The sequence below is a fragment of the Ambystoma mexicanum genome, chromosome 6p (genome assembly GCF_040938575.1).
Source record: "Ambystoma mexicanum isolate Mex_15411 chromosome 6p, UKY_AmexF1_1, whole genome shotgun sequence".
Lineage (NCBI taxonomy): Eukaryota > Metazoa > Chordata > Amphibia > Caudata > Ambystomatidae > Ambystoma > Ambystoma mexicanum.
The window spans coordinates 650,116,649-650,140,489 of NC_090935.1; the positions used below are offsets into that span (position 1 = coordinate 650,116,649).

The window sequence follows — 23,841 nt, forward strand, 5'->3', positions numbered from 1 at the left end:
AATGTACTTCATTTGATTCTATTTAATGCATTTTACATTTGATGCAGTTTTAATTGATCCAATGCACCTTATAGCTGACTAATCATTTTTGAACCTGTGGGATACCTTATTAGATGCTTTGGTGAGTCACGGTCTCATTCCCCCTGACCCTTGGATCACTTGAAGTGAGTTCTGTTCCTCGGCCATTCCATATTGACATAAATTGCATATTAGGTTTGCATGGTCAGATTTGTAGGTACTGGTTTTTCATGATATTTTTTAACTTATTTGTGATGTTTTATATGAATTATAATTGGTTTAATTCACATTCCATGATGTTTTATGTCTATTATGTGAATAGAAATTAAAAAATTGTAATATATGTTTGCCGTTCTTGACCTAATGCACCTCTGTACCTACCACTAGAAGTCGATTCATTGTTATGATATACTAATAATTGCAGAGTTCTGCGTGACATAACTTCCTTTGGTATTGATGTTCTAAGACCAAAGAAAATCCATAGAAATAGGTCTACAAAATCCAGATAAATGTGTCCATGTGCCTAAAATCTGCTTTCGGGCCATTTTCTATTGTCTGCTGCTGAGATGCTGCCTTTCAGGTTGGAAAACTGCATCTCATATAAAAAGCACAATTCAAGATTAAATAAAGCTAGACCATTTTTTAATAAACATAGCAAAGAGTAATCGTACACATTAAAAAAGTAATTGTCACAAAAAAAAGCATTTTCAGGAAAAATAACAAAAATATTTCTGAGAATGTCCTATTGCCAGGCAATTAAAGACAGTAACTCGATTTGTGCGCAGCCGAAATAATACATACTTGATGAAATTCAACCCTTGCCCAGTAACCAGCAACCCAAACATGATGGGTTTTGTTAAGAAGCAGACACGTTAATTCTGCAATGTCGGCCCCCACCTTCCTTTACCCTGGTATAAAAGTCTTTCAGTCAACAAGTTCTTCTTCTCCTTAGCTTACAATATCTTATAGGATGTTTTTTTGCCAAATGTCTCCACACACATGCCGAATGGATTAAAAAGCAGGGATGATCCTATTGATCCATGCAAAGCACCTCTTGTGCTTTCAACGGTAAAACATTTGGGCTCAGGGAAAAGCTTCTCCCACGGGAACAAATAATTTGTTGGTTGCTGGGCATAGCACTTTGATGAATCAATAACCCCTTCATATTGTCCAGGCACGCTCTGTGTCTTCAGCAATTGTTGCATGCTTACGAAGCAGCTAAAAATGACATGGTTGAGCCCTTCACGTGGACTGCCACATTCAAGTTATCCTTCGGTAGGTTGAGAAGAAGTGATTATATATGTCAAATGGCGTGGGGCAAACTCTTATTCAGCTGTGCTTGGCAAAAGGAATGCTGGTTAGACTGCTATTTGGCTAGGCGTATTTGGGCTGCCACCAGCCCACAAAACATAGAACATAAGAAAAGATGTCTACACCTCAATCCATGCACATGTGCCTGAAAAATTATAGCTTATAAGTAAATATAAAGTTAGAGTTGCATCTCTAGTGCGATAAGGCAACAACCAGTACTAACCTAACCTTAGGTAAACAGGAGAACAGAGAACGCTTAATCCCATTCTTATCTTATTAATGGACATATGAGTAAGAAGCTTGATAACCAGCTAGAAATGTAAAACACCTATCTTCTTTAACTACAGTACATGTAAACAAAGAAAATTCCCAAGTAATTTGAACAGCTAGCCTCATCCCTACCAAGGTAGAGATGATGTACACACCTAGCCTTGGTTCTAGATACTTCTTATTCATAGCTACAGAACTACATACCAAATCACGCCCAAGCTGATAAGCCCAAAAAGGTAGTCTTAATGATTTGGAAGGCAAGGTCTGTGCCTCATCTTTACTATGAGATGTTTAGAGAAAGAAGTAAAAATACATTCAAAGTTAACCCATGCATCAAAATGAAGTACCAGAGGCATTGCCTCCAAAGCTGCCAGTGCACCGTTACCTCTTGTGAGAAACCTAGCGGTATTCTCCCATGCAGACCCCAGGAATCATCTATTCAGGTGGCCTGGGGAGGGTCGCCGCTCTTGGATCCCAACCGTGGGGGTGGACCAGAGTGGGATGATCGCCTGGGTAGGGGAGACCGCGGTTATACCCAGGAGAGTACCATTGGTAGAGCGCGGTATCCCAACAAGACGAGAAGCGAGGAAAGTGAAGTCAGAGATTTCTTTGGGGGTTATTGTCATCCAGACCCCGTCCAAAGGTAAACCAAACCTTTCCTCTCCTTCTCGATTGTCTTTCCTAAATAATTCACTTAGACTAGGGAAATCGGAACAATCCCCCATTCATTACAGTTACCCTAATATTCTCCATCAGAAGAAATTAGGAAGACCACGCAGTCTTTATCATACACATCACTGTAGTCCTGAGGTGAGAAAGAGAAGGCTAAAGGCATCGCCCATTTATTATCAGAAACGCAACTCCACCTCCCCATTTCCACATAACACCAGGACAAAGAGGAGGCGACTAGGAGTAATGATGATTACCCATAAGAACAACCTACAGCACGCAAGGGCAACCCACTTTAGAAACAACCAATGTCCAACTAACGAAGATCAGACAAGTTAGGTCAGCCAAGCCCAGAACTCAAATCTGCAGCCTGTTAAAGAAGCACAGGTTTATACAAGGTGGATTTCCTGGCAGAACGGGGAGCAGCAGTTGGGAGAGCAGAAGGGAGGCTGTGTGGCTGAGTATGGCAGGGGATCCCTTCTCAGTCCCAGCCTAATGTGCTACCTGGACCAAGGGAGAGCGCGATGCCGGAACGCTGACCTGGTGTGGCTGGAGGGTTGCAGCGTGGCAAGGGAGCAGTGTCTCCAGGGAGCCAAAGCAAGGACAGCTACTCAGGGTGGGCCAAGTCCAGGCCAATGCTGCTTCCTCTGGGATGGGTGCCGGTTCCCAGGAAGTCATAGGGGCAGGCGGTGAGAGCCTGACCTCAGCACTGAAGGCGGTAAGCCTTTTCCCGACAGCATTGCGTTTGCCGGTGAGTTTCTGAGTGAGGAGAAACCCGGCACACGTGTGAGGGTGAAGCAGGAGTTTTTCAGAAATATATTAACCCTTTTTGTGAGCTGGAAGTCCACTATTGACCACACAGAGAGATGCATTAAGGTACTTGTAGTGAAAATACAAAAATGAAGATATCTGCAAATTGCCTATGAACTGGGAAACTAATTTGGCCCGAAAATAAAATTGTACAGAAACAAATGTTGCCAACGCCAAGAGGGCCTGTATGAAAGAAAGCATTGGGGTGGCTTCCAGGCAGGGGAAGGTCCCAGGAGGGCCGCAGAAAACCCCTCCATAAAACCACAAGGAAAAAGGAAAGCTAAACCAGTGGGGTTGCCTCCAGGCAGGGGAAGGACCCAGGAGGGCTGCAGAGATCCCACTGTGAAGAACTAAGGAAAGCATTGATGCTACAGAAGCACGGGAAACACCAAAGTGGTCATGTATGAAAGTGTGTAGTATCGAAAGTTTTCTGAGTGAAGTACCATACAAGTGAGGCTCAGATCCAGATGAGCGATGCCTGGTAAGCCATTGTGACATTATTTTTCTAGTTTGTGAAAACCTCAAGAGAAGACCCATACTCAAACAAGGAAAACCTGAGGAGTCCATTTTGAAAGAATATTGTTGTTTTATTCAAAGTGAAGAGAGACCCAGACTGGGATGAGGGAATCCTGAGGGGTCCGTTGTAAAAGAACATCATATTAAAACTGTGATAGATTTATGTTGAACCAAGGCGAGGGAAGCCTAACAAAGACTGAACTATTGAACCCAGGCCAAGAGGGTCTGACACTGTGGTGTGAACTGTCTGAACTGTATTCAAGTTACTTCAAAGTTTTCAAAACCAGTGAACTGTGTAAGCAAGCCATCAAGCAAGATCTCATTTGGAACCCCCTGTTATTTGAACATGGGGAGGGGAGTTATAATGCAGTAACATTGCTATCATGACTTTATTTAATTCACCTTTTTGTTTTTCATTGCATACATTGTCACCCAGTTATTGTATAAGAAATAGGGCAAGTGTAGGTTTATTAGATAGTCCTTTATTTTGACTAAAAGACTGACTAGGACATATTTTCTTTTATTTAATGGTCGAGATTACTCCCATTATAGTGTTAGGGCAAGATAGGAAGTTTCCAACCATATGGAAAACTTTAATAAAGCTCTGTTGAACTTGCCTCTTTTGTGTCAATGTCTAACTTGTGATACCATGGCTTCCTCACACCCTCCAGCTTCTTTCCACTTTCAAAAACAAAATGGCATACATTTTTAAGACACAAAACACAATTGATTGTGAACCCTCTCAAAGGTTTCAAAGTTTAGCCTGTATCATACATACAACATTGAAAGGATGTTTGGGCGTGTTTTGTACTCCCCAGCCCTCATCAAGACAGCTGTGCTTACAGAATATTTTATGAGCACAGCTTCCTTACTAAAGCACAGAAAGGTGCAAATATATTTGGTCATTCTTTTTGATGTGTTCCGATACACTTTCTCACACGTTGCACTCCGTTCTGCCAACAGATTGTGAATCAAAAGGCCTATTGCTCAAAAGTAAACTAGGTATTTTATAGCATAGTCAACTTTTACTTGGTCTCATAGTTGCAGAAGAGAGCAAACAACTGAACTGTTTACTGACAAAACTACTTATACACGCATGTTACAGTACCTGATCCTTGATTAGTTCGAGTGCTGTTTCAGCCAGATCCAGCTCATAGCATAACCTGATAAATAAAGGACCGAATTTAAACTCGCCATTTGCCATGTTTGAGTTCTCTGAATGGTACCTGGAAAGAGAAAGTACAAAAAGGAATTTGCTCAGTTCTGCCGAGCAAGACAACATCAGGTGTACATAAACTGAATGGTACAAACTAACATCACATTGCACTCCAAGAGTAAATCAATTCAGATAAACAACATTTGAGAGTGAAGTAGTACAATAAAACACTATCCGTTGAATCAACTCTCATAACAATTCGACATTGAGAACTGAAACTACAACCTAAAATATGTTTCTACAGAGCTTTGTTACAGCTCCCCAGAAAATGTCGCAAAGCAGAGATGTTGGGAGATGGTAGATTAGTGAATTAGTTAACTTTATGTAAAAAGGTGTGACACTGATTTTTATCATTTTTGAGTAAACCACGAAACACTGTTGTTCGACCTGCAACCTAGTGCAGTCACGGGACTCATTTCAGTAAGTCCGGCATGATGAGAAGAACCCACATTTATATACATTGTTAGGTTTATTTAGAAAGTGACGTTTTTCACTACGTTGTAGTTTAGTTTTTAGGTGCAAAACTGAAATGTGTGTAATAGCTGTCCCAGATGGGGAGTCAGAAATTCACAAGGGGTGATGTCACTTAAGGAACCAATGATTGCAATGGGAGTCACAACAGAGGTCCAACACAAATCACTAACCAATAAGCTGACACATCCTAATTTTAATAATTTGTGATGTGATTATCGCATCATAAGGTGACGTACAATGTTAATTGGGAGCGTTGCCCAACATCATCTGAGTTGGAACTGTTGACCACATCTCCAGAAGGGGACATGGTAAGGACTAAAATCTAACTTGGATCTATACAAGGAGAATCAAATAAGGGATTAATGCTGGAGGCCAATTCTTGACTGAACCTGGAGAGGCCTCCAACCAAGTCCTGATGTTTCCCTTGGGTATCCAGAAGCCTTGAGGACTTTTCCCAAGTGCAAAAACCCAAAGATTCTATGTAAGTAAACTTGTCCCACCAATCCAAGTCTTGTGGTGAACTGTTTGATTGAATGGTTTTCCCATTATTGAATGGGTGGGCAGACGAAGTAGATCCTTAGTATTTTTACGAAATAATACATTAATTAACTCCCCTATAACCAACAAACACTGGGCAATTTTGTTGAAATTCAAACTCTACAAAATCGCTTCCAGTGTGAATAAAAATATAGTCTGTTAATGTAATTATCACTGCCAAAAGGGACCTCCCCAAACAGAATGGGTGTAATTGTCAAAACGAAATTCCTAAATGTTCACCATTCCTCAAATGCTGCCTTAAAGGAGAGGGGTGCTGAATGTAAACTGATTATCTGGGTTTGATGCTGGGGCAGAACAGTGTTTTGCAAAAATTAAATAAAGTGAAGACCCTGATTTGAAAAGGACAATCTCTGCAGAGAGTGAGAAAGTAACGCCGGAAATAAGAGTGATTCTTCATTGCATTCTGGTGGTGAATGAAGAAGGAATACAATTATATATATATATATATATATATATATATATATATATATATATATATTTTTTTTTTTTAATTTTTTTTTTCTTCAAAACAAAAAGGAAAAAGTAATTCCACTTTTCCAGCGAGGACGGCACTCAAAGCTGTCAGGACGTCAAAGGTGGTCTTCAAAATAAATCCAACATATGCCAACAAGGTTTCTTATGCCATATCCACTTTTATTAAAAGCATAATAGAACTGACGCGTTTCGCAACGATACCGTTGCTTGATCACATATAAAGGTGAGTGATTTGCACAGCGTTTAAATACAGTCAAAGAAGAAAGTTTCAAACTCTATGGTTTTGCCCAATACAATTAGTCCCTTTTCTCTTTCGACTTTTCCCCAATCCATGTGGATTCTCTCCTGTGTAACTGCAGGCGGCCATTTTGGAGTGCATTTGAAGTCATTCTCGTTATGTTTGATGTTAATAACAAATAACAGGTTTTTTGGTAAGCTGGCAGTTTTTGTTAATAATATTAACAAAAATATTGTGACACTAGTGGTCAAAGCAAGAAATGCTACGTGCTCGGTATCAATATACCTTATTAATTCGCTTTCCAGCAAACCAACTAGATTTCCCCATCTGTAATGAACAATAAAATGAATAAGCTGCTTTAGCAAATTCAATGGGTGGTCTCCTTTTCTTTAAGCATTTGTCCCGTGGATGTAAGAAAATAGAGAGGAAACATGATACTTAAAAGTGCATAGTGCTGTAAACATTGGTTTTAAGTAAAACCAGAAATTTCTAAAGTGCATAGTGCTCATCATTATTCCTCATATCCGGGCAATAGCTTGGTTGTCAAACTCATTAACTGTACAAGCAGGAGATATTCTCAATAAAGTGCATAGTGCTGTAAACATCCATTGCCACTGTCAATCAGTGTACAATATAGGTTATGGTAAAGCCAGAGTTTGGGAAAATACATGCCAGATTTTAAACGAAAAGGGAAGGAAAAATATATACAAGGGGAAGAAATATAGAGAGGCAAGGGCTAAAAAGAGCTGTGCAATTTTCACTAGAAAAGTCAATACACATACAAAAAAGTTTATACAATTTACATAATATTAAAAAATATTAAAATAAGCTCAGGTATCAACAAATTAAGCAAGTCATTGCCATTAGTGGTGAGCTACAGAAAACTTGTCAGAGTTCAAATGGGAAAGGTGCATTATGTCCCAAGGAAAGTATACAATTCTTCATCCAGGTTGTGTCTTCCTGGTTTTTTGGTTTGAAAGTCTAAAATGCAGCGTGTTTCCATCTATCGCAGTGCAAGCTCCCGGTTGCCACCACGTGGGTTGAGTTTAATATGATACACACCAAAAAATCTGAAACTGTCCAACTTGCTCTGATGTTGATCTCTAAAATGTACTGCCATAGGGTATGAGGCATCTACATTTTTTATGGCACGCATATGCTGCAAGATCCTTAATTTCAACTTGCCAATGGTGCTGCCTACATACCAAAGATTGCATGAGCACACTAAAACATATACCACAAATTCGGTGTTACATGTGATTTTAGTTTTAATTTCAACATCATACCCCAGTATCGGATGTGTATAACTGGTTTTGTTAAGGGCAAATTCGCAGGCTTTGCATTTGGTGCATTTCAGAAAACCAGTTTTTCTCTTATTCAGCCATGTGGGTTCTGCTTGCATTGCATTTTTCTGTGCCATGAAATTTGTTACTAATGTGTCTTTGATGGAAATTGACTTTCGGTAAGTTATATTGGCACGTTGCGCCATGAAAGGATATAGAGCTTCTTCGGTTTTCAGGACATGCCAATGTTTTTGGAATATTTGCCTTATTGTTTTAGCGTGTGAACCATAGGTGAGTATCAGTCTTACATCATCGGTTTCGCAGGTTTGTTCAGGTATTCGATTAGTGGAGAGCAATACCGCTCGATCTCAATTTCGGGCTTTGATGTAAGCTCTTTCGATAAGAGTCTTTGGATATCTTTGTTTACTGAAATTCCGGGCTGTGATTTTACACTCTCTATCAAAGCAATCCAATTTACTACAATTGTGTCGAATCCTGATGAACTCACCATATTGTATACTCCATTTGAGCGGAGTCGGATGATTGCTTGTCGCAAATAATGGCATGTCCAAACTTGTAGGGTTAAGGTGAAGTTCAGTGCCGATTTCTTTTTTGTCAGTTTTTACCACGACATCTAAGAAAATTAATGATTCTTGGCTGTGGGTCTCAGTAAATCTAAGATTTAAGTTATTGACATTCAATATAGTCACAAAATCTAGACAGTCTTGTTCTTCACCATTCCATAGGACAAACAAATCGTCAATATACCGTAACCAGAGGACAACTTGGTCTGTGTACTTACTGTTGGCATCAGTCCAGACAATTAATTTTTCCCACCATCCCATGGTAAGGTTTGCATATGATGGTGCAAAACTTGTGCCCATTGCCGTACAACGTAATTGGTTGTAGTAAACGTTGTCAAAGAGAAATACGTTATTGGTCAAGCATAAATCTACCATTTCCATAACAATTTGTCCATGGCTCAAATAGTTTAACGATCTGCTATCCAGAAAATATTTACATGGTTTTTTACCATCGTTATGTTGAATAGACGTATACAATGATACTACGTCCAGTGTGGCAAACATACAATTGATTTCCCAGGTGATTCCTTCAATTCTACTGAGGAAGTCTTTCGTGTCACGTAGGTAAGAAGGCAACGTTAAAACTAGAGGTAGTAATGTTTGATCAACGTACTTAGACATATTTTGTAATGAAGCACCGTTTAGGGTGTCAATGGGTCTTCCAGGGGGGCAAATAGGGTTTTTATGCATCTTTGGCAAGAAGTAGATTGTCGGGATGATGGGGGTTTTATTGAAAAGATATTTCCAATCGTCATCATCAAGAATATTCAATTCCTGCCATTTGTGCAGAAAACACTCAACTTTCGTTTTAATGGATTCCAATGTATTGTCTTCAAGCTTTTCATAGCAGTGTTCGTCGCCAAGTTGGCGTTGTGCTTCCTTCACATAGTCTTCTCTGTCGAGAATTACAATGTTACTTCCTTTATCTGAGGCTTTCATGATTACATGGTCGATATCTTGCAGTTCTTTGAGAATTTTTCTTTCTTTCAATGAGAAATTTGGCTTCATGTTATTTTTATGTGATCTGGCTTTCTTCAGGTCGTGAATTATCAGGTCCTGAAAGGCTTCAATTTTGCCACCTGGCTGGAACATAGGGTTAAATCTTGATTTGGCTTTTAGAGTGCTCTCAATAGGCCAATCAGTCTCTATGTTTAGCATTTCTGGGGTGATGTCAATACCTATGTCTGTTGACAGATCGGTAAATTCCAGTTCCGCCAGAGCAGTTAATGTGTCAAAGTCCTCAATTGCTACTGCTGTTCGACCAGATAAATTTGATTTGGGTTTCATTTTGGGTGGATTCAAAATGAAAAATTTCTTCAAACGAATTTTTCTCATGTATTTGAAGAAATCTATTCTGGTTCCCATGTAGTCATAACCTGCTGTAGGGCAAAAATTAAATCCATATTGAAGAACTTTTATTTGATCCTGGTTGAGTGCATACTTTGAGAGATTGATGATGCTTCTGTCAGAGTTACTGGGTTCTATTGTGCCTTCTTCCTCCCAGAGTGTGTTATTGTACCTTGCTCTGACTCTGAGCTGCGTGTGTCCTTGTCCCCTCCTTGTTTTCCTCTTCCTCCTGACCCTTGGAATTTGCCCCGTCCTTTGCCCATATTTTTGGTGTTTTTTTTTCTTCCATCTAGACCGAGCATCCTCATCTCTTCTAAAAAAATAGTTTTCTTAGGTGGATTTTCCTTGGTGCTGGTTGATGCTTCTGAATTTGAAGTTGTTGCTGCTTCACTCGAGACTGGAGTTGTTTCTTTGCTTTCAATACTTTGGTTAGCTATATTTTTTCTCAAGTTGTCGAATCGGCGTGCAAAAGTGTAGACTCTTCCTCTTGAGTAATCTTCTTTGTCACGAAGGAACTTCCTCTGTTTATGTACTTTTATATCTTCCTCATAAGTTTTGAGGGTTATTTCCATACTTTGTCTGAGTTTGTTACCTTCATCGCTAGGTTGAATAGCGAACAATTGCTCATTAAATTCTTCAATTTTCGTTAACACCTTGTCTCTGTCGATTCGGGCATATTTAATCAAAATATTTAAGAACTGTCCCGAGCACATGTTAGTGGAGTCACCCCATTCCTTGAGCATCTCTGGGTCTTGTTCCTCAAAGGAGGGTGATATTAAGATTCTAAGCCCACGTGGAATCCTCCCAACATCCACATAGTTCTGAAGAGAATGCTCCTCCCACCATTTGCTCACTTCCTTTTTCTGTAGTTTTTCCAACTCTTTAAGTAGGCTAATTTCATTTTTGTCGATTATATTATTTTCTGTTGTGTTTTTGCTTGCTGTTTTGAATTGCTGAGCTTTGCTAAATAGGTTCTGTGCCTCTTCGCGGCGTGCATCTTCTTTCTCGAGTTGCGATGCCATGTTCCTTCTAGAATCTCTCTTTCATACAATATACTGAATGGGGATGGCGCTGAATGGAAATTTTCAGACACACTTGGTCTGAATATGTTCAATGCGAAGACTTTAACGTTGTGCCCTGGCAGCAGTGATATGTGCAAGTGAAGTCAAACATACTTTCCGCCTAACAGACCATTAAAGATAGGGATATCACAGTGTGTAGGCAGCTCGAGAGTACACTCACCAGAACGTTGGTGTCTCCGTTCACCCTCCGATGAAGTCGGGTATACCTTCGATTGGTCGAGTCCCTCCCGGCGGCAACATCACTCGCTCTCTCCCTTGGTTCAGTTCCTGGTCTGGAGCGAAGGCGGGCAGCCCGTGCGCGACACGGTACTCCTTCTTTGCTTCAGTGGGGCCAGCTGGTGCTCGTCCAGCGCCTGTCGCTAGGCACGAAAATACTCAAAACAAAAGGAAAAAGTAATTCCACTTTTCCAGCGAGGACAGCACTCAAAGCTGTCAGGACGTCAAAGATGGTCTTCAAAATAAATCCAATATTCGCCAACAAGGTTTCTTATGCCATATCCAGTTTTATTAAAGGCATAACAGAACTGACGCATTTCGCAATGATCCCGTTGCTTGATCACATATAAAGGTGAGTGATTTGCACAGCGTTTAAATACAGTCAAAGAAGAAAGTTTCAAACTCTATGGTTTTGCCCAATGCAATTAGTCCCTTTTCTCTTTCATACACACACACACATATATATACAAACAAAACTTGAGGGGGGGGCAAGGACGCTAATCTGGGTCCCAGCTGCAGTAAGCGCAAAACAGTCCAAAGATGTCAAAGATGTTCTCCTAGCGTGCTTTCATTCCTCAGCAATCTTCTGGGAGGCTGATTGAATGCAGGTGTGCAGGGTTGAATCCCTCTGCTATGTACCAAGCACTGGCAGCAGGGAATTCTGGTAACTGTAGTGTAGAGCAGGCCAGGATTAAACTCTCCCCCATTTTCAATGTTAGCCCTCAGTGGGGAGGGGAGGGGAGGGAGTTATCATGAGTATGGAACTCCAAAGTTAGGCAAGAGTAGCCCAGGTGCAGAACCTTTGGAGCCCCAGTCTCCAGTTAAATGTGCAAAAAAAACTTGAGGGGTGCCAAGGGTGCTACTGTGGGTCCAAGATTTAAATGTTCTGAAACAGCAGAAAATACAACTGATTCAGGAAAGGGACATCTTACACCTGGATAACAATGTCATATTACAAAAGGTGAATCAGCTGAAAATGGATGCAGAAAAGGGCCAGACAGGTTCTCGGGAACTGACCAGAATCGGGGAAGAAAATATAGAGTATACGGAGCGTTTGAGACAAGCAAAAGCTGACCTACTACAAGCAGCGCATGGTAGAGACGCTTGAGAGAACTTTGAAAAGCGCCATGAACATGTGCACATAATACAAGAATCTCAAGGGCAATATGAAATCTTTCAAGAGGAAGTGAAGACAATAAAGGTTCGATTGGTGGCTCAGAGCAGTGTGCTTGAAGCCAGCCAGGCATTAGTGTCAGATTTAAAAGATGAACTCTCTGAATATAGGCAGGAAATCCTGGCAGAGAGAAACATGTGTGGGAAATGAAATACTGAAATTCGAAAATATAAATGGGCATGGAGGCACCCTGACCAATCAGGGTATGGGATAGGGCCCTATGACCAAGGAGAGATGTGCCTACCATCAAGGACCTCATGCCAGTTAGCTACAAACTCTTGAGGTACAGAATGGAACTGACCTCATGAATACCACTCACAGGGAAACATGTGGCAGGTGGCCTTGCCTATTCCTAGCCAATCTGGTCAGGAAGGCCAATCCTCACATGACTTTGATGAATATTTACCTCTACCAGACAGATAGGAAGGTGGCCGGACCAGTGTGTCATGGGAGACCAAAAATAGTCCTGTGAGTACTTCATCCCCTGGAAACCTATAATGAGAAAATCAGAGGGTTAGACTTGCACAAAATGATCTTGCAAAGAGATCCTCTCGCCTGCCTCGCTGAAAGAGAATAGCAAAAGATTCAGCCTAGAAAGGGCATTCTAAAAGAAACCTCCTCATAATGGATGGATTCCCCCAGACAACCTTGAAGGAGGGATAGTACCCTTTGGTAACAGGCTGAAGAAGCGACTGTGTTCTTTACTGCATCAAAAGGTGACGACAGGGAAAGTGACCCAGAGTTCACAGCAGCACAGGCAAAAGGATGAGTCCAGATCCTATGATTTTGCAAGGTATTCCCAATCTCAGAGATGGGGAGCGCTTAGGGGACAGGGACCGAGTTCAAATAACAGCACTGAGTCTGAAGGTGAATGGGCACAGGTTCAGGGGCAAAAAAGAAATACCAAAGTGTGGAGACCTAATTAGGCAGATTAAGGCCATAAAGATTCATGACCCCATACTAGAAGAATGCCAAGTATTTGGCATGGGAACATTTGGAACTCTATGAAGAAATGATGCCATAATTTGAAATTAAAAATGATGTCAACTGCATGGAGTTTGTAAAACTGACGTTTTCCCCAGAGTACGCTATCTTCTTTGCGGGACTGCAAAACCAGGATCATTGCAAATGGTCCACCTATAAGTTGCTTATTTTGAAACATTTCTCCACTCCCAAGACCCGAAAAGAGGAAAGCAAGTCTGCATAAAAATTACAATGTGGGGAAGATCAGGAACCTAGGGAGTTTGCACAATAATAAAAAGGTGCATTTGCGCACACTTCCAGGCGGATTAATACGAATAGCAGGAAATATGTGACCACATACTTCCACGCTCTTCCCAAATATATATTTACCCAACTCGTTTTCGATTTCCATGAGAGCAGGACACTGGATTGGATAATAGAGCAAGCCTCCAGGATATACGAGGTCCAGAAACCCACTGACAGTAAAAACAACCCTAAAAAACACAGCCATTTACCACACCTGCCGCTGCCAAGGTGGCAGAGGTGAAAACTACCCCTCCTTTGGAACTGGAGACGGGGGCCTAAAATATTCCTCCAGCTGATAAGCAGAGGAGACCCTATGGAATGGTAGCAGGCAGGGTATCAGCAAAATGACCCCACTGACACTGCCCCCTATGTAGGCCCTCGATATAAGGGCACAAAACCAATCCTGGGCTATGTGTACACTCCCCACTGCACAAAAGGGGGGAAGCAAACCAGGTAAGTACTTCCGTGGGAACCCTCCCTCCAAACCTTTCGCAGGAGGGAAGTACCACTCCACATACCAACCTGAATTTTTTCAACAGGTACCATCAAAATCCTAACTTCCAAAACAATACTCCTCCTCCCCGGCTCAAGGGCAATCGATTCCTTAACCAAGGAAAAGGTGTAATCAGGACTGAAAATTATGGGGGAAAAATGTCCCACACCCAAACTACTTAGCTAGAAGGGACAGTAGAGATATGAGCAGGGACCTCTGTACAACCCAGAGAAAGTTACCCAACTGGAATGACAGGTCCAGCTAATGACAGACGACCTGTGATGCATGCTGAGCCCTCAGTTGAACCCTCAGCCCAACCATGCTTACCAGAACCGCCCCTACCCCGGAGTCTGATGGGTAATTTGGGTAATGACTGAAGCAAAATCTTGGCAATCAACAGGCGCTTGAGTATGGGGACCTGGTGGGAGAGAGATGCAAAGCCCTTCAGGAAGCTTCCTTTCTTGCCATAGCAGAACTCATGGAAATCTCTGGGCCCGATAGTGACTCTTCTACCCCCAGGAAGCTAGAACCCAAAGATCAAAAGATAAGTAGAAGAGGTCAAAGAAAAAAACACTTTGTGGAGAAGGAAAATATCATCCCGTTTGAAAGAGAAGAATCCCCAGAGGATTCAGGTAAGGAAATCTTCTCTTTCAGGAATGAGGAGAATCCTTCCCAAAGAACAATGGATCCTAAGAGACCCTGATTCCGACGGGGTAGGTGTGGAGACCAACCCAGACCAAGAGATTCCTAGACCCAAACAGGTGAGGTATCCTCCTCACAAACAGGTTTGGAGAACTGTCTTCAAATACCTAGCGACAGCCAAGCATCCAGGGAGAAAGAAGATCTCCCTACTACACACACCATTTCAAAATGTTGTTTAATTCCTACAGATTCTTGATATCTGGCACAGAGAATCACCCAAGATCACACCGTGACAGAGATCAATATTAAGAAAATGACAGCTGAGCTGGAAGATAACCCACACTTTCTTTGTACTCTTGAAGAAAATGAGGACAGATTTTATGCCCTGGTCAAGGTACAGGATCAGGGTGAATTATCGGCTCTGCTGGATACTGGATCCCAAGCTACTCTCTGGTCCAAAAAAGCTTTCGACCAACTGAATTTAGGAAGAGATGCAAGCGTCACCAGATTTCCCTTAATCCTGGACAACTCCAAAATTTCAACGGGAATGACATTTCCGTCAAAGGGATTGCAGATCTAGAAATAAAAATTGGGCGACATTGTTTAAAACACCGGTTGATAGTCGTGACTCCAGATGGCACTCCTTGTTTACTGGGGAACGATTTTCTTCTAAGGATATCACCTCTGATCGACTCAGTGAACCAGGTCCTCCGGACCCAGACTAACTGGTGCATCAAACTAAAAGAGAAGCACAAATTATGTGAGCCTGAATGGAACCTGCCATCTTTTTTACTGCAATACTAATCAATTGGAATTTCACTTTCAGAACAATCAAGTCCCAGAAATCACCATCATCTCTGTAGGAGAACCAACTGCTGATGAGAACTCTTCTCAACTCTTGAAAATCAACCTTCCTCCCAGGTGCAAGTGGCATTCCACACTGGAAGGGAACACTTTGAAATGCCAGTGAAAAAACACTGAATTCCTTGAAAGAGCAAGGTGAAAAACCAGCCCAAAATCTGACCGACATTCAGAAACGAGAAACACTTGTCTTTCCCCATTCAGATAAATGAGGGGGAGGAGACATTACTCGCCAGAGTATGCCTGAATAATGGAAAAAGTTTAATTAGTGAAGGAATTTTTGTGAAACTCCAAAAAGATCAGACTCTTCCTACGTTTAAATTGATTGAAAAATGGAAAGTGGGCCCGGAAAGCCAAATTCCAAGCATTTCCTGCATAGCAGGTGTATGCAAAAGATTTCCATTGGTGATAAAATTATAAAACACAGTTGTTGGCTCATTAGAGAGTTCCCTTCTGACTTCTATTTGGGTAGTGACATTCTAAATCGATTCACAATCAGTGTAAATTGTGACTGATGGTGGCAACAATAAAGACAGACACAAGTGATCACAGTTCAAGGGTGTTTATTGAACTTCAAAATGGGTGAGATAAATGCCTAATCTAAACCTAAATCTAAGATGGGAGCAAGCTACGACCATCAAATAATAATAAGGCAGTCCAAGTGTCGTCTTGTCAAATGAAAATGGCTTCCACTAAACAAAATATATATAGTGCCAATCCGTACCACTAAATTACAAAAAGAGTGTGGGATAATGTTGATCAGAAAAGAAAGAAGTGTTCACCAAATGATAAGTCAAGATGGTATGGCTGGGTCTCCCTTCCCCACATTTGAAACAAGGGACAAGGCGGGACTCTGGAGCACAGCACACTCCTTGGCCATGTCAGCACCAGGTTCACAGTTCAATTCAACGATATCAAAAACCTTCAGAGGCTAAGTCTCCTTCTTGAAAAAGTCTCTTGCCTTAGAAGGCCTGTGGTGTTTCACAATGACAATCAAACAAACAAAAAGTTAATTCAGTATCTTGCACCTTGGGTGATTGCTCTTCACCCCCAGGATCTCCCTCTGTCAGGCTCGGATACTTCTCGCAGTTTGGGAGTCCCTTTGTTGGGTTCACTACGGCCTTTCTTTAACACAGTTCATGTATTTTCACAATGTTCATGAATTGTTCATTTTCATCAGCAAGCAAGGTTTTCCTTCTCCAAGCTTTCTCTCGGCATCCCTCTGTCGGGTTCACACTTGCTTCAATTCACAGTTCACAACCTTATTGGAAAGCAAGGTTCTCTTCCCATAGCTTTCCTACTGGTAATGGATCAGAGACTTTCAATTGAACAAGGGGTTTGACGCAACTCATGTAGGACCACTCTGACGCCTCACACCACCCTTTTCCTAGGCTCTTCGGATTACTGTGGTTTCAAAAATAGGTCCCGGTAAGAGCCTTTCGAATGAGCGCCCACATGGCGCCGGACCCCTCTGCATCTGGACCTCAACTGGACTTTCTTTGAAGTTCAAACACAAAACACAATGACTGTCTCTTGAAAATTCCTTGCTTTCAAAATGTTGCTACTTGCTACCTTGGGCTCAACACAGATCGGCCTGCTATCAGGTTCCTCCGACTCACCGGCTCTGCTGAACCCGTTGGCTTCTTTAATCCCTGGAGTGAAGGATAGTACCACGGTAGCCAGCTTGTCTCTACGCCTGCGTTATAAATGCAGGAGGCCCCCCAAGTACCATTGTTGTCTGCTGCTTCGCACGCCAGCTTCAACTCCCGGTCTTATGATTTCCCTTTCAGAGGCTTTGCGGGTCTGAGTTGAAAAGGGATAGGGTAACTCCTCCTTTGTTGCACTTCCATGTCTCACTGCTTTCCTTCTCCATTAGAACTGCTGGTTTGGTGTAGCTGTCTCCTCGTGCGTTCGGCCTTCCTCAAAGTGTGCTTTCGTGCTCTGCCTTTTATTCCTGTGGGGAAGGTAAAGAGCCGTCAGGTGTGCGTGGTCATTGTTAATTGCCGGACTCTGCCTGACCTGTGTGTTGGGACATGTCAGGTAAACGGCTCTTGTGGTTGTCCATTGTGTGTTACAGTCTAAGAAAGTGTTTGTGTGGGAAAAAGAAGGGGGGGTGCACCTTCTAAATATCCTACAGGTTAAGTAGGGAAAAGGTGTTACAGGTAAGGGGATGCTGCATCTGAACTCTCAGTGTCCCACTTCCGCTCCCGAAGACCCCTCGCCCAGGTGATCCTCCACCACTGGTCCAGCCCCAGGAACTGGATCCAATAGCGATGGCTGTGTCCTGGCCACCTGGACGACAGATCTCTGGGGACTAGCAGGTGAGACACCTTCAGGTTTCTCACAGTATGGTCATGTCTATCCCCCCTTCAACTAATCCAGAATAGGACTGTAAGGCTTCTCAAGTCCGGAGACCGCCCTAGAATCTCTCCACTGGCTGCCGGTTGCTGCTAGGATCAAATTCAAGAGCCTCTGCAGCCTCCAGAAAGCTTTCTGGGCCCTGGGACTTTGCTTCATCCAACTCGCTCTCCCCAAATACCTCCTTCTGTCTTCTAGCTCAAACTCTCTGCTTAGAAAAGCGTCTAATCTGCAGAGAGTGGGAGTTGATCTCTCTCCTCCGCAGGAGCCTCCCTCTGGAATGGTCTCCCTGCCCCTCTCAGGTTTAAGCCGGATCTCCTTAAGTTTCCAGAAGCTACTCGAGACCTTCCCTTTCTCTTCCTTCTTCCCTTTCCCCTGTTAACACCCCTGTCTGCTGCAGTGACTGGCTGCCTGGTTCCCTCTGAGTTCTACAGGGCACCAGAACCATCCCTGCCAGTCTACCCCCCTTCTCGCACTTAGCATGTGTACCCTCACCCCTGCACCCCATGCAATTCTCTGGCACGTGTCCTCCTGGCCTCCCCTTTGCGCTAGCCTAGCCCCTGTGGCCCTCCCCCCACCCCCTCGTACACCCACTTTCACTTTGCACTCTCTCCTCTTTTCCCTGCACTTCCCTTCCCACCTTAGCACTTCGCTTTCATGCAGTCTGGCACTCCCCCCACCCACCTCTCCCTCGCACTTCTTGTTACTGTACTTGCACAATCCGTATGTCGCAAGACCTAGTAGGACCATTATTGTTATCTGTCCCCCATGTACCCCCCACCTTTTTTGTCTTGTGGCGCTTTGAAACAGTATTTTCTGTATAAGCGCCTTACAAATATCCAACAAATAAATAAATAAAAACGCCAAAAGACCATTCCGGGCAGCTCAATTGCTGCCTTATGCGGTTGAAGTTCCAGTGGGAGAAGAGGTCACCATCCCAGAATAGGTGCAACAATTCACCATTACCCTCAAAATTAAGCAAGGACAGAACCTCAAATATAAGGGCGCGTACATCGATTTGAACTCTCACCTCCAACAACAAGATTTATATTTACATCCAACCCCTTTAGTGGACCTAGAACACAACACCATTTGAATAATGCTGTATAACAGCAACCCTCAAAGTATCACTTTGGGTGCGGACATCTAATGGAATGGTGGTTGATGTCAAACACTATTCCATTAATTTAGGTAATGAAATAATTGGGCCAATTCACTATTGTTTTGACATCAGTGGCAGTATTCCTCCAGAAAAGATCTTTACCCGTCATTGGGACAAATTTCTCTGTGTACTGTTCATGCCCTTATGGGGTGGAAGAGGTAACATGTGACATCAGGAAGGATGAGGTTATAATTAGAGTTAACAACAACTACCTCAAATCCATGGAACTTAATGCCCAGGTGAACACCATAAAAAGAGATTTCTCCACCTAAATGGGTGATACCGCTGAAATTGCCATGCTTTAGGTCTTTCTAGGTTTCAGGCAGATGGTCAAGGAACGGATCAATCTTGCTGAGGGCTGCGAGACCAAGGCACAAAGACAAAATACTGAGGCAGGTATTCCTAGGATATCTTTTCAATCTAACAATAACAAAAGGCCAGCCGTATGTTTGTCCAATGCCATCTTGCACAGTAGCGGCTGCTCGAATGCACAGAATGGTCCACTAGAGGGAGCAGTTGCCTTAGAATATATGGTGGTCCAATTCGTATAGCTTTGCCGGTTGTCACCGCTAGAGGGAACTGTATGCATAGGATATATAGTGATCCTACTGTGTGAATGAAAACCTGCATTTTGGCCCGTATATACAGGCCTGTACACTAGTAGATTCATAAGACTGTGGACATACGTCTATCCATTCAACCATCGTATCCACAGACCCAGAGATGGCGCCAGTATTTGTTAAACTATACCGGTTACCTCTCGCATCCATGGAGTCACTCATCAAGATTATTAAGAATTTGGAATCCTGTGATATAATTTGTCCGATCCACAGTACCTTTACCAACCTGGTACTAGGGATACTAAAACTAAACGGGCAATGGAGACTATGTGCAGACATGAGGGAGTGGAACAAACGGGCCCACATGTCAAGATGGCCACTTCCATACATCTATCAATGGTTGGCACAGATCCAAGAGTCAAATGTGTACACAGCCATTGGTTTGACCAACGGTTACTTGACAGTACCCGTGAGTAGGGAAGACCAATACAAGCTTGCTTTTACCTTGGGGGGGCAGCAATACACATGGACCTGAACACCTTTTCGATATATAACTCAGGAAATGAGTTCAATATCTTCCTGCATAAGGCCTTGCCTGGATTTGGGCAAAAAGGGAAACCTGGCCTATGTGGATGATGTACTGATAAAGAGCTCAGTTGTGGAAGAACATATTGCAGACATTCGTTATGTTCTGGCTCAGTTGAAGACCCGAGTGAACTTCTTAGAGGACAAAAATCAAATTAAAAGACCCTACTACTCTGTGAGAATTGAGAAGCCTTCTTGGACTTGCTAATTATAGTCGAAAGTTAATTCAAGACTATACAGAGTTCACTCAAACCTTCGTCCATTTATCAAAGTCCGGAGCCAAGTGGGAGTGGGGGCCGGAAACAATTTGAGGCAGTTAAAACAAGCTCCTTGTTTGACTTACCCCATCAAGAATAAGGAGTTCTTCTTGGAGACAAGGGGTTTCAGATAGCAGCCTAACAGCGGTATTGTACCAAAAGCACAAAAAGGTTAACAAAGTTATCTCTTACGCGAGCAACACTTTGTACTCTGCTGAGGAAACATTTAACTACTGAAAAGGCAATCCTGGCAACGGTATTGTCTTGTGTTGAGAGTCGTGAAGATATAAGAGACCTCCGTCCCCAAGTGCCGCACAGGGAGAACCACTAAATCACTCCCTGTGCAACCTTTGAGGCCACAGGTGGAGATAATCCGAAGCCGGAACCGAAGTACTAGGAACCCCAAGGCAGCTGTGAAAAAAGGCAATGGTTAGATACCAAGCAGACAGGATACTACATACAATAATCAGAAGACAATCAGAGTCTTACCGGGGATCTGATGAAAGGGATGGTGAACCTGAACGGGAGGATGGTTCCGGGACTCACGCAGCAAAGGACCCACCCTGCGGGATAGATCTAGATGTTCTTCGCCAGTCTCCACCTGGAGAGTGTATTTGTAGATGGGCCCCAGGTAATCAGATGGCAGCCACCAACTGGAAAGTGAGATTACCCGTGCAGAGGTGCAATCAGGGAGGCCCAAGAGAGGTCCGTTGCAGAAAAAGGTCTGAAGCCAGGAAGAGCCGTCCGAACCAAAGGGAAAAACAAAAACGTGATCCAGAGGAAGTCCGTAGTTCAGTCCGGGGTCAGGAGCCGTGATGAGCAGAAGAGCCGATGCAGCCAAATCCAAGCGTGATCCACAAGAAGTCCAGAAAACGAAAGCCAGGTCCAAGAAAGCCAGGTAAGCAACAAAGGTAAGGAAGCCAAACAGAGTTTTCCAGGTAAACCAGCTGTGAAGCGTAGTATACCGGCACTGCACTGCTTAAATATCGTCTTCTTCCTGGTCAGATGATGCTAAACGGAGTCACGTGACCGCGAAACCGGGGCACGTGACCGTTTCCTCGGGTCACGTGATCGGGCCACAACGGTACGAGCGAGTGTGTTACTGATCGTGCGGTGGCCTAATCTCCATGGCAACTGCCAATGGAAAAACAGCCGCAATCGTGACTGTAGGGTGTATGGCGTTTGTTTGGCTAGCGCGCGAGCCAAACTGGGTTGCCTGCGTGAGCCCCGGGAGACAGGTGAATGGGAGGGACAGGTCACTAGACTGGGTGTCGGGACATGGCCGGAGGAACTACCCGAAGACATGACAGAGCCCCCCCCCAAAGGCCCACGACCCCGTGGGCAGGAAGGATGCTCCCGATGAAACCGAGAAACCAATCGAGGGGCATGGACATCCGAGGCGGAGACCCAGGTGCGCTCCTCCGGACCAAAACCCAACCAATCGACCAGGTACTGCAGGCGACCCCGAAGGAAACGGGACCCCAGTATGCCCGAGACCTCGAAAACATCAGGCGCATCCAGGGACACGGGGGCAGGAGAAGGGCGAAGACGCGTCGAGGATGGGCAGGGCTTGAGGAGGGAGGTGTGAAACACAGGATGCACCCGCCAAGAGGAGGGGAGAACCAGGCGATAGGCCGCCGGGTTGATGACACGGGAAACAACATAAGGACCCACAAAACGGGGCATAAGTTTGCGGCAGCCCTTCAAGTGGAGATGACGGGAGGACAGCCAAACCCGGGACCTAACGGGATACAACGGGGCCATGGTACGCCTAGCGTCTGCGGAGGCCTTCATGGATGCCTGTGCCTCCTGCAGATGAACGAGGACCTGGGTATGGAGGGCTGACATATCCCGAACGCAGGCTGCTGCGGCAGGGTTCTCGGTGGGAAAAATGTCGGGGATAGGGAGGACCCTGGGATGTTGGCCATACATGGCGTAAAATGGAGAAAGACCCGTGGAGGAGTGAGTAGCGTTGTTGTAGGCGAACTCAGCGTAATGTATATTCTGTAACCAGGTCGATTGTTGTTGTAGCATCAAACAACGCAGATACTGTTCCATGGACTAATTTGTTCTCTCGGTCTGGCCATCGGTTTCCGGGTGATAAGCGGAGGAGAACCGTGCATCGATACCTAGCAGAGCGGTCAATGCACGCCAGAAACGGGATGTGAACTGAGAGCCTCGATCGGACACCAGGACAGAGGGAAGGCCGTAGAGACAGAAAACGGTGTCAAAGAAAATCTTGGCCAAGGCAGGGGCAGACGGGATACCATGACAAGGGATGAAATGATCCATCTTGGTGAAGACATCAACCACTACCCATACGGTGTCGTAACCCTGGATCTTGGGTAAATCGGTTACGAAATCCATGCTCAGGGTGTGCCAGGGTTTTGGTGGCACGGGTAAGGTTCGCAGTAGCCCCAATGGACGACCTCTACGATTTTTGCCCTGAGCACAGACTGAGCATGAGTTTACGTAACAGCCCACGTCGTGTCTCATGGACGGCCACCAACACCAGCGTTTCAAGAGGTCCAAGGTGCGGGCCTGGCCCGGGTGACCATTGATCGGGGCGTCATGGGACCACTCCAGGGCTAGGTTTCTGGTGTCAGTGGAAGGGAGTACTAGGCGATCCTGTACATATGGCAGACCGTTGTGATAAGTGGGATCCCATTCTGACAGCTGATCGGGGTGCTTTTGAACCCAAGAACGTATCTCTTCTAGTAGTGCTAGAGGGGGTGTACAGGTGCAGACAACATGTCCCCGGGGTAAGAGCGTGTCAGGGAACACTGGTAACGAAACCCCCCCAGGGGAGCGAGACAAAGCGTCAGCCTTGCTATGCTCTGTACCAGAGCGATGTTTAATCTGGAAGTCGAAAGCGGCGAAGAACAGATGCCACCTGACCTGTCTACTGTTTACGCATTTCAGGGCTGCCAGGTCTTGCAGGTTCCTGTGATCTGTGTATACCGTAACCCTATGTTTGGCCCCCAACAGGTGATGACGCCAAGTTCGGAAGGCGTCCATCACCGCCAGTAGCTCTTTTTCGGTTACGGTATAGTGGGATTCTGCGGGGCTGAACTTACGTGAATGGAAGGCCACAGGATGCAACCGCCCTGTAGCGGGACAGACCTGTGCAGGATCGCCCCCAACGCGAAAGAAGAGGCATCGGCCTCAACGACATATGGTTGGTCGGGGTCGGGGTGTTGGAGCACAGGGGCAGTGGTAAAGGCGTTCTTCAATGCCTCGAAGGCCTGCTGGTGTATCTCCTGCCATTCAAAAGGAACAAGAGGACTGGTAAGGGACGTGAGAGGCGACACGAGAGAAGAGAACCCAGAGATAAAGCGCCGATAGAAATTAGCGAAACCCAAAAAAGATTGCAATGTCTTTAGGGTCTTTGGTGTTGGCCATTCGAGGATCGCT

At 44.1% G+C, this 23,841-nt stretch overlaps 1 protein-coding gene across 4 annotated transcripts in view; it reads right to left on the reverse strand.

Annotated features, from left to right (window-relative positions):
- Positions 1-23,841, reverse strand: part of PTCD2 (pentatricopeptide repeat domain 2) — a 298,424-nt gene that overhangs the window by 176,745 nt on the left and 97,838 nt on the right. For all 4 annotated transcript variants that reach the window (XM_069627512.1, XM_069627515.1, XM_069627514.1 and 1 more), the window contains one exon: positions 4,703-4,820. In XM_069627512.1, the coding sequence (XP_069483613.1) occupies positions 4,703-4,820 (118 nt within the window). The remainder of the gene's footprint in view (positions 1-4,702; positions 4,821-23,841) is intronic.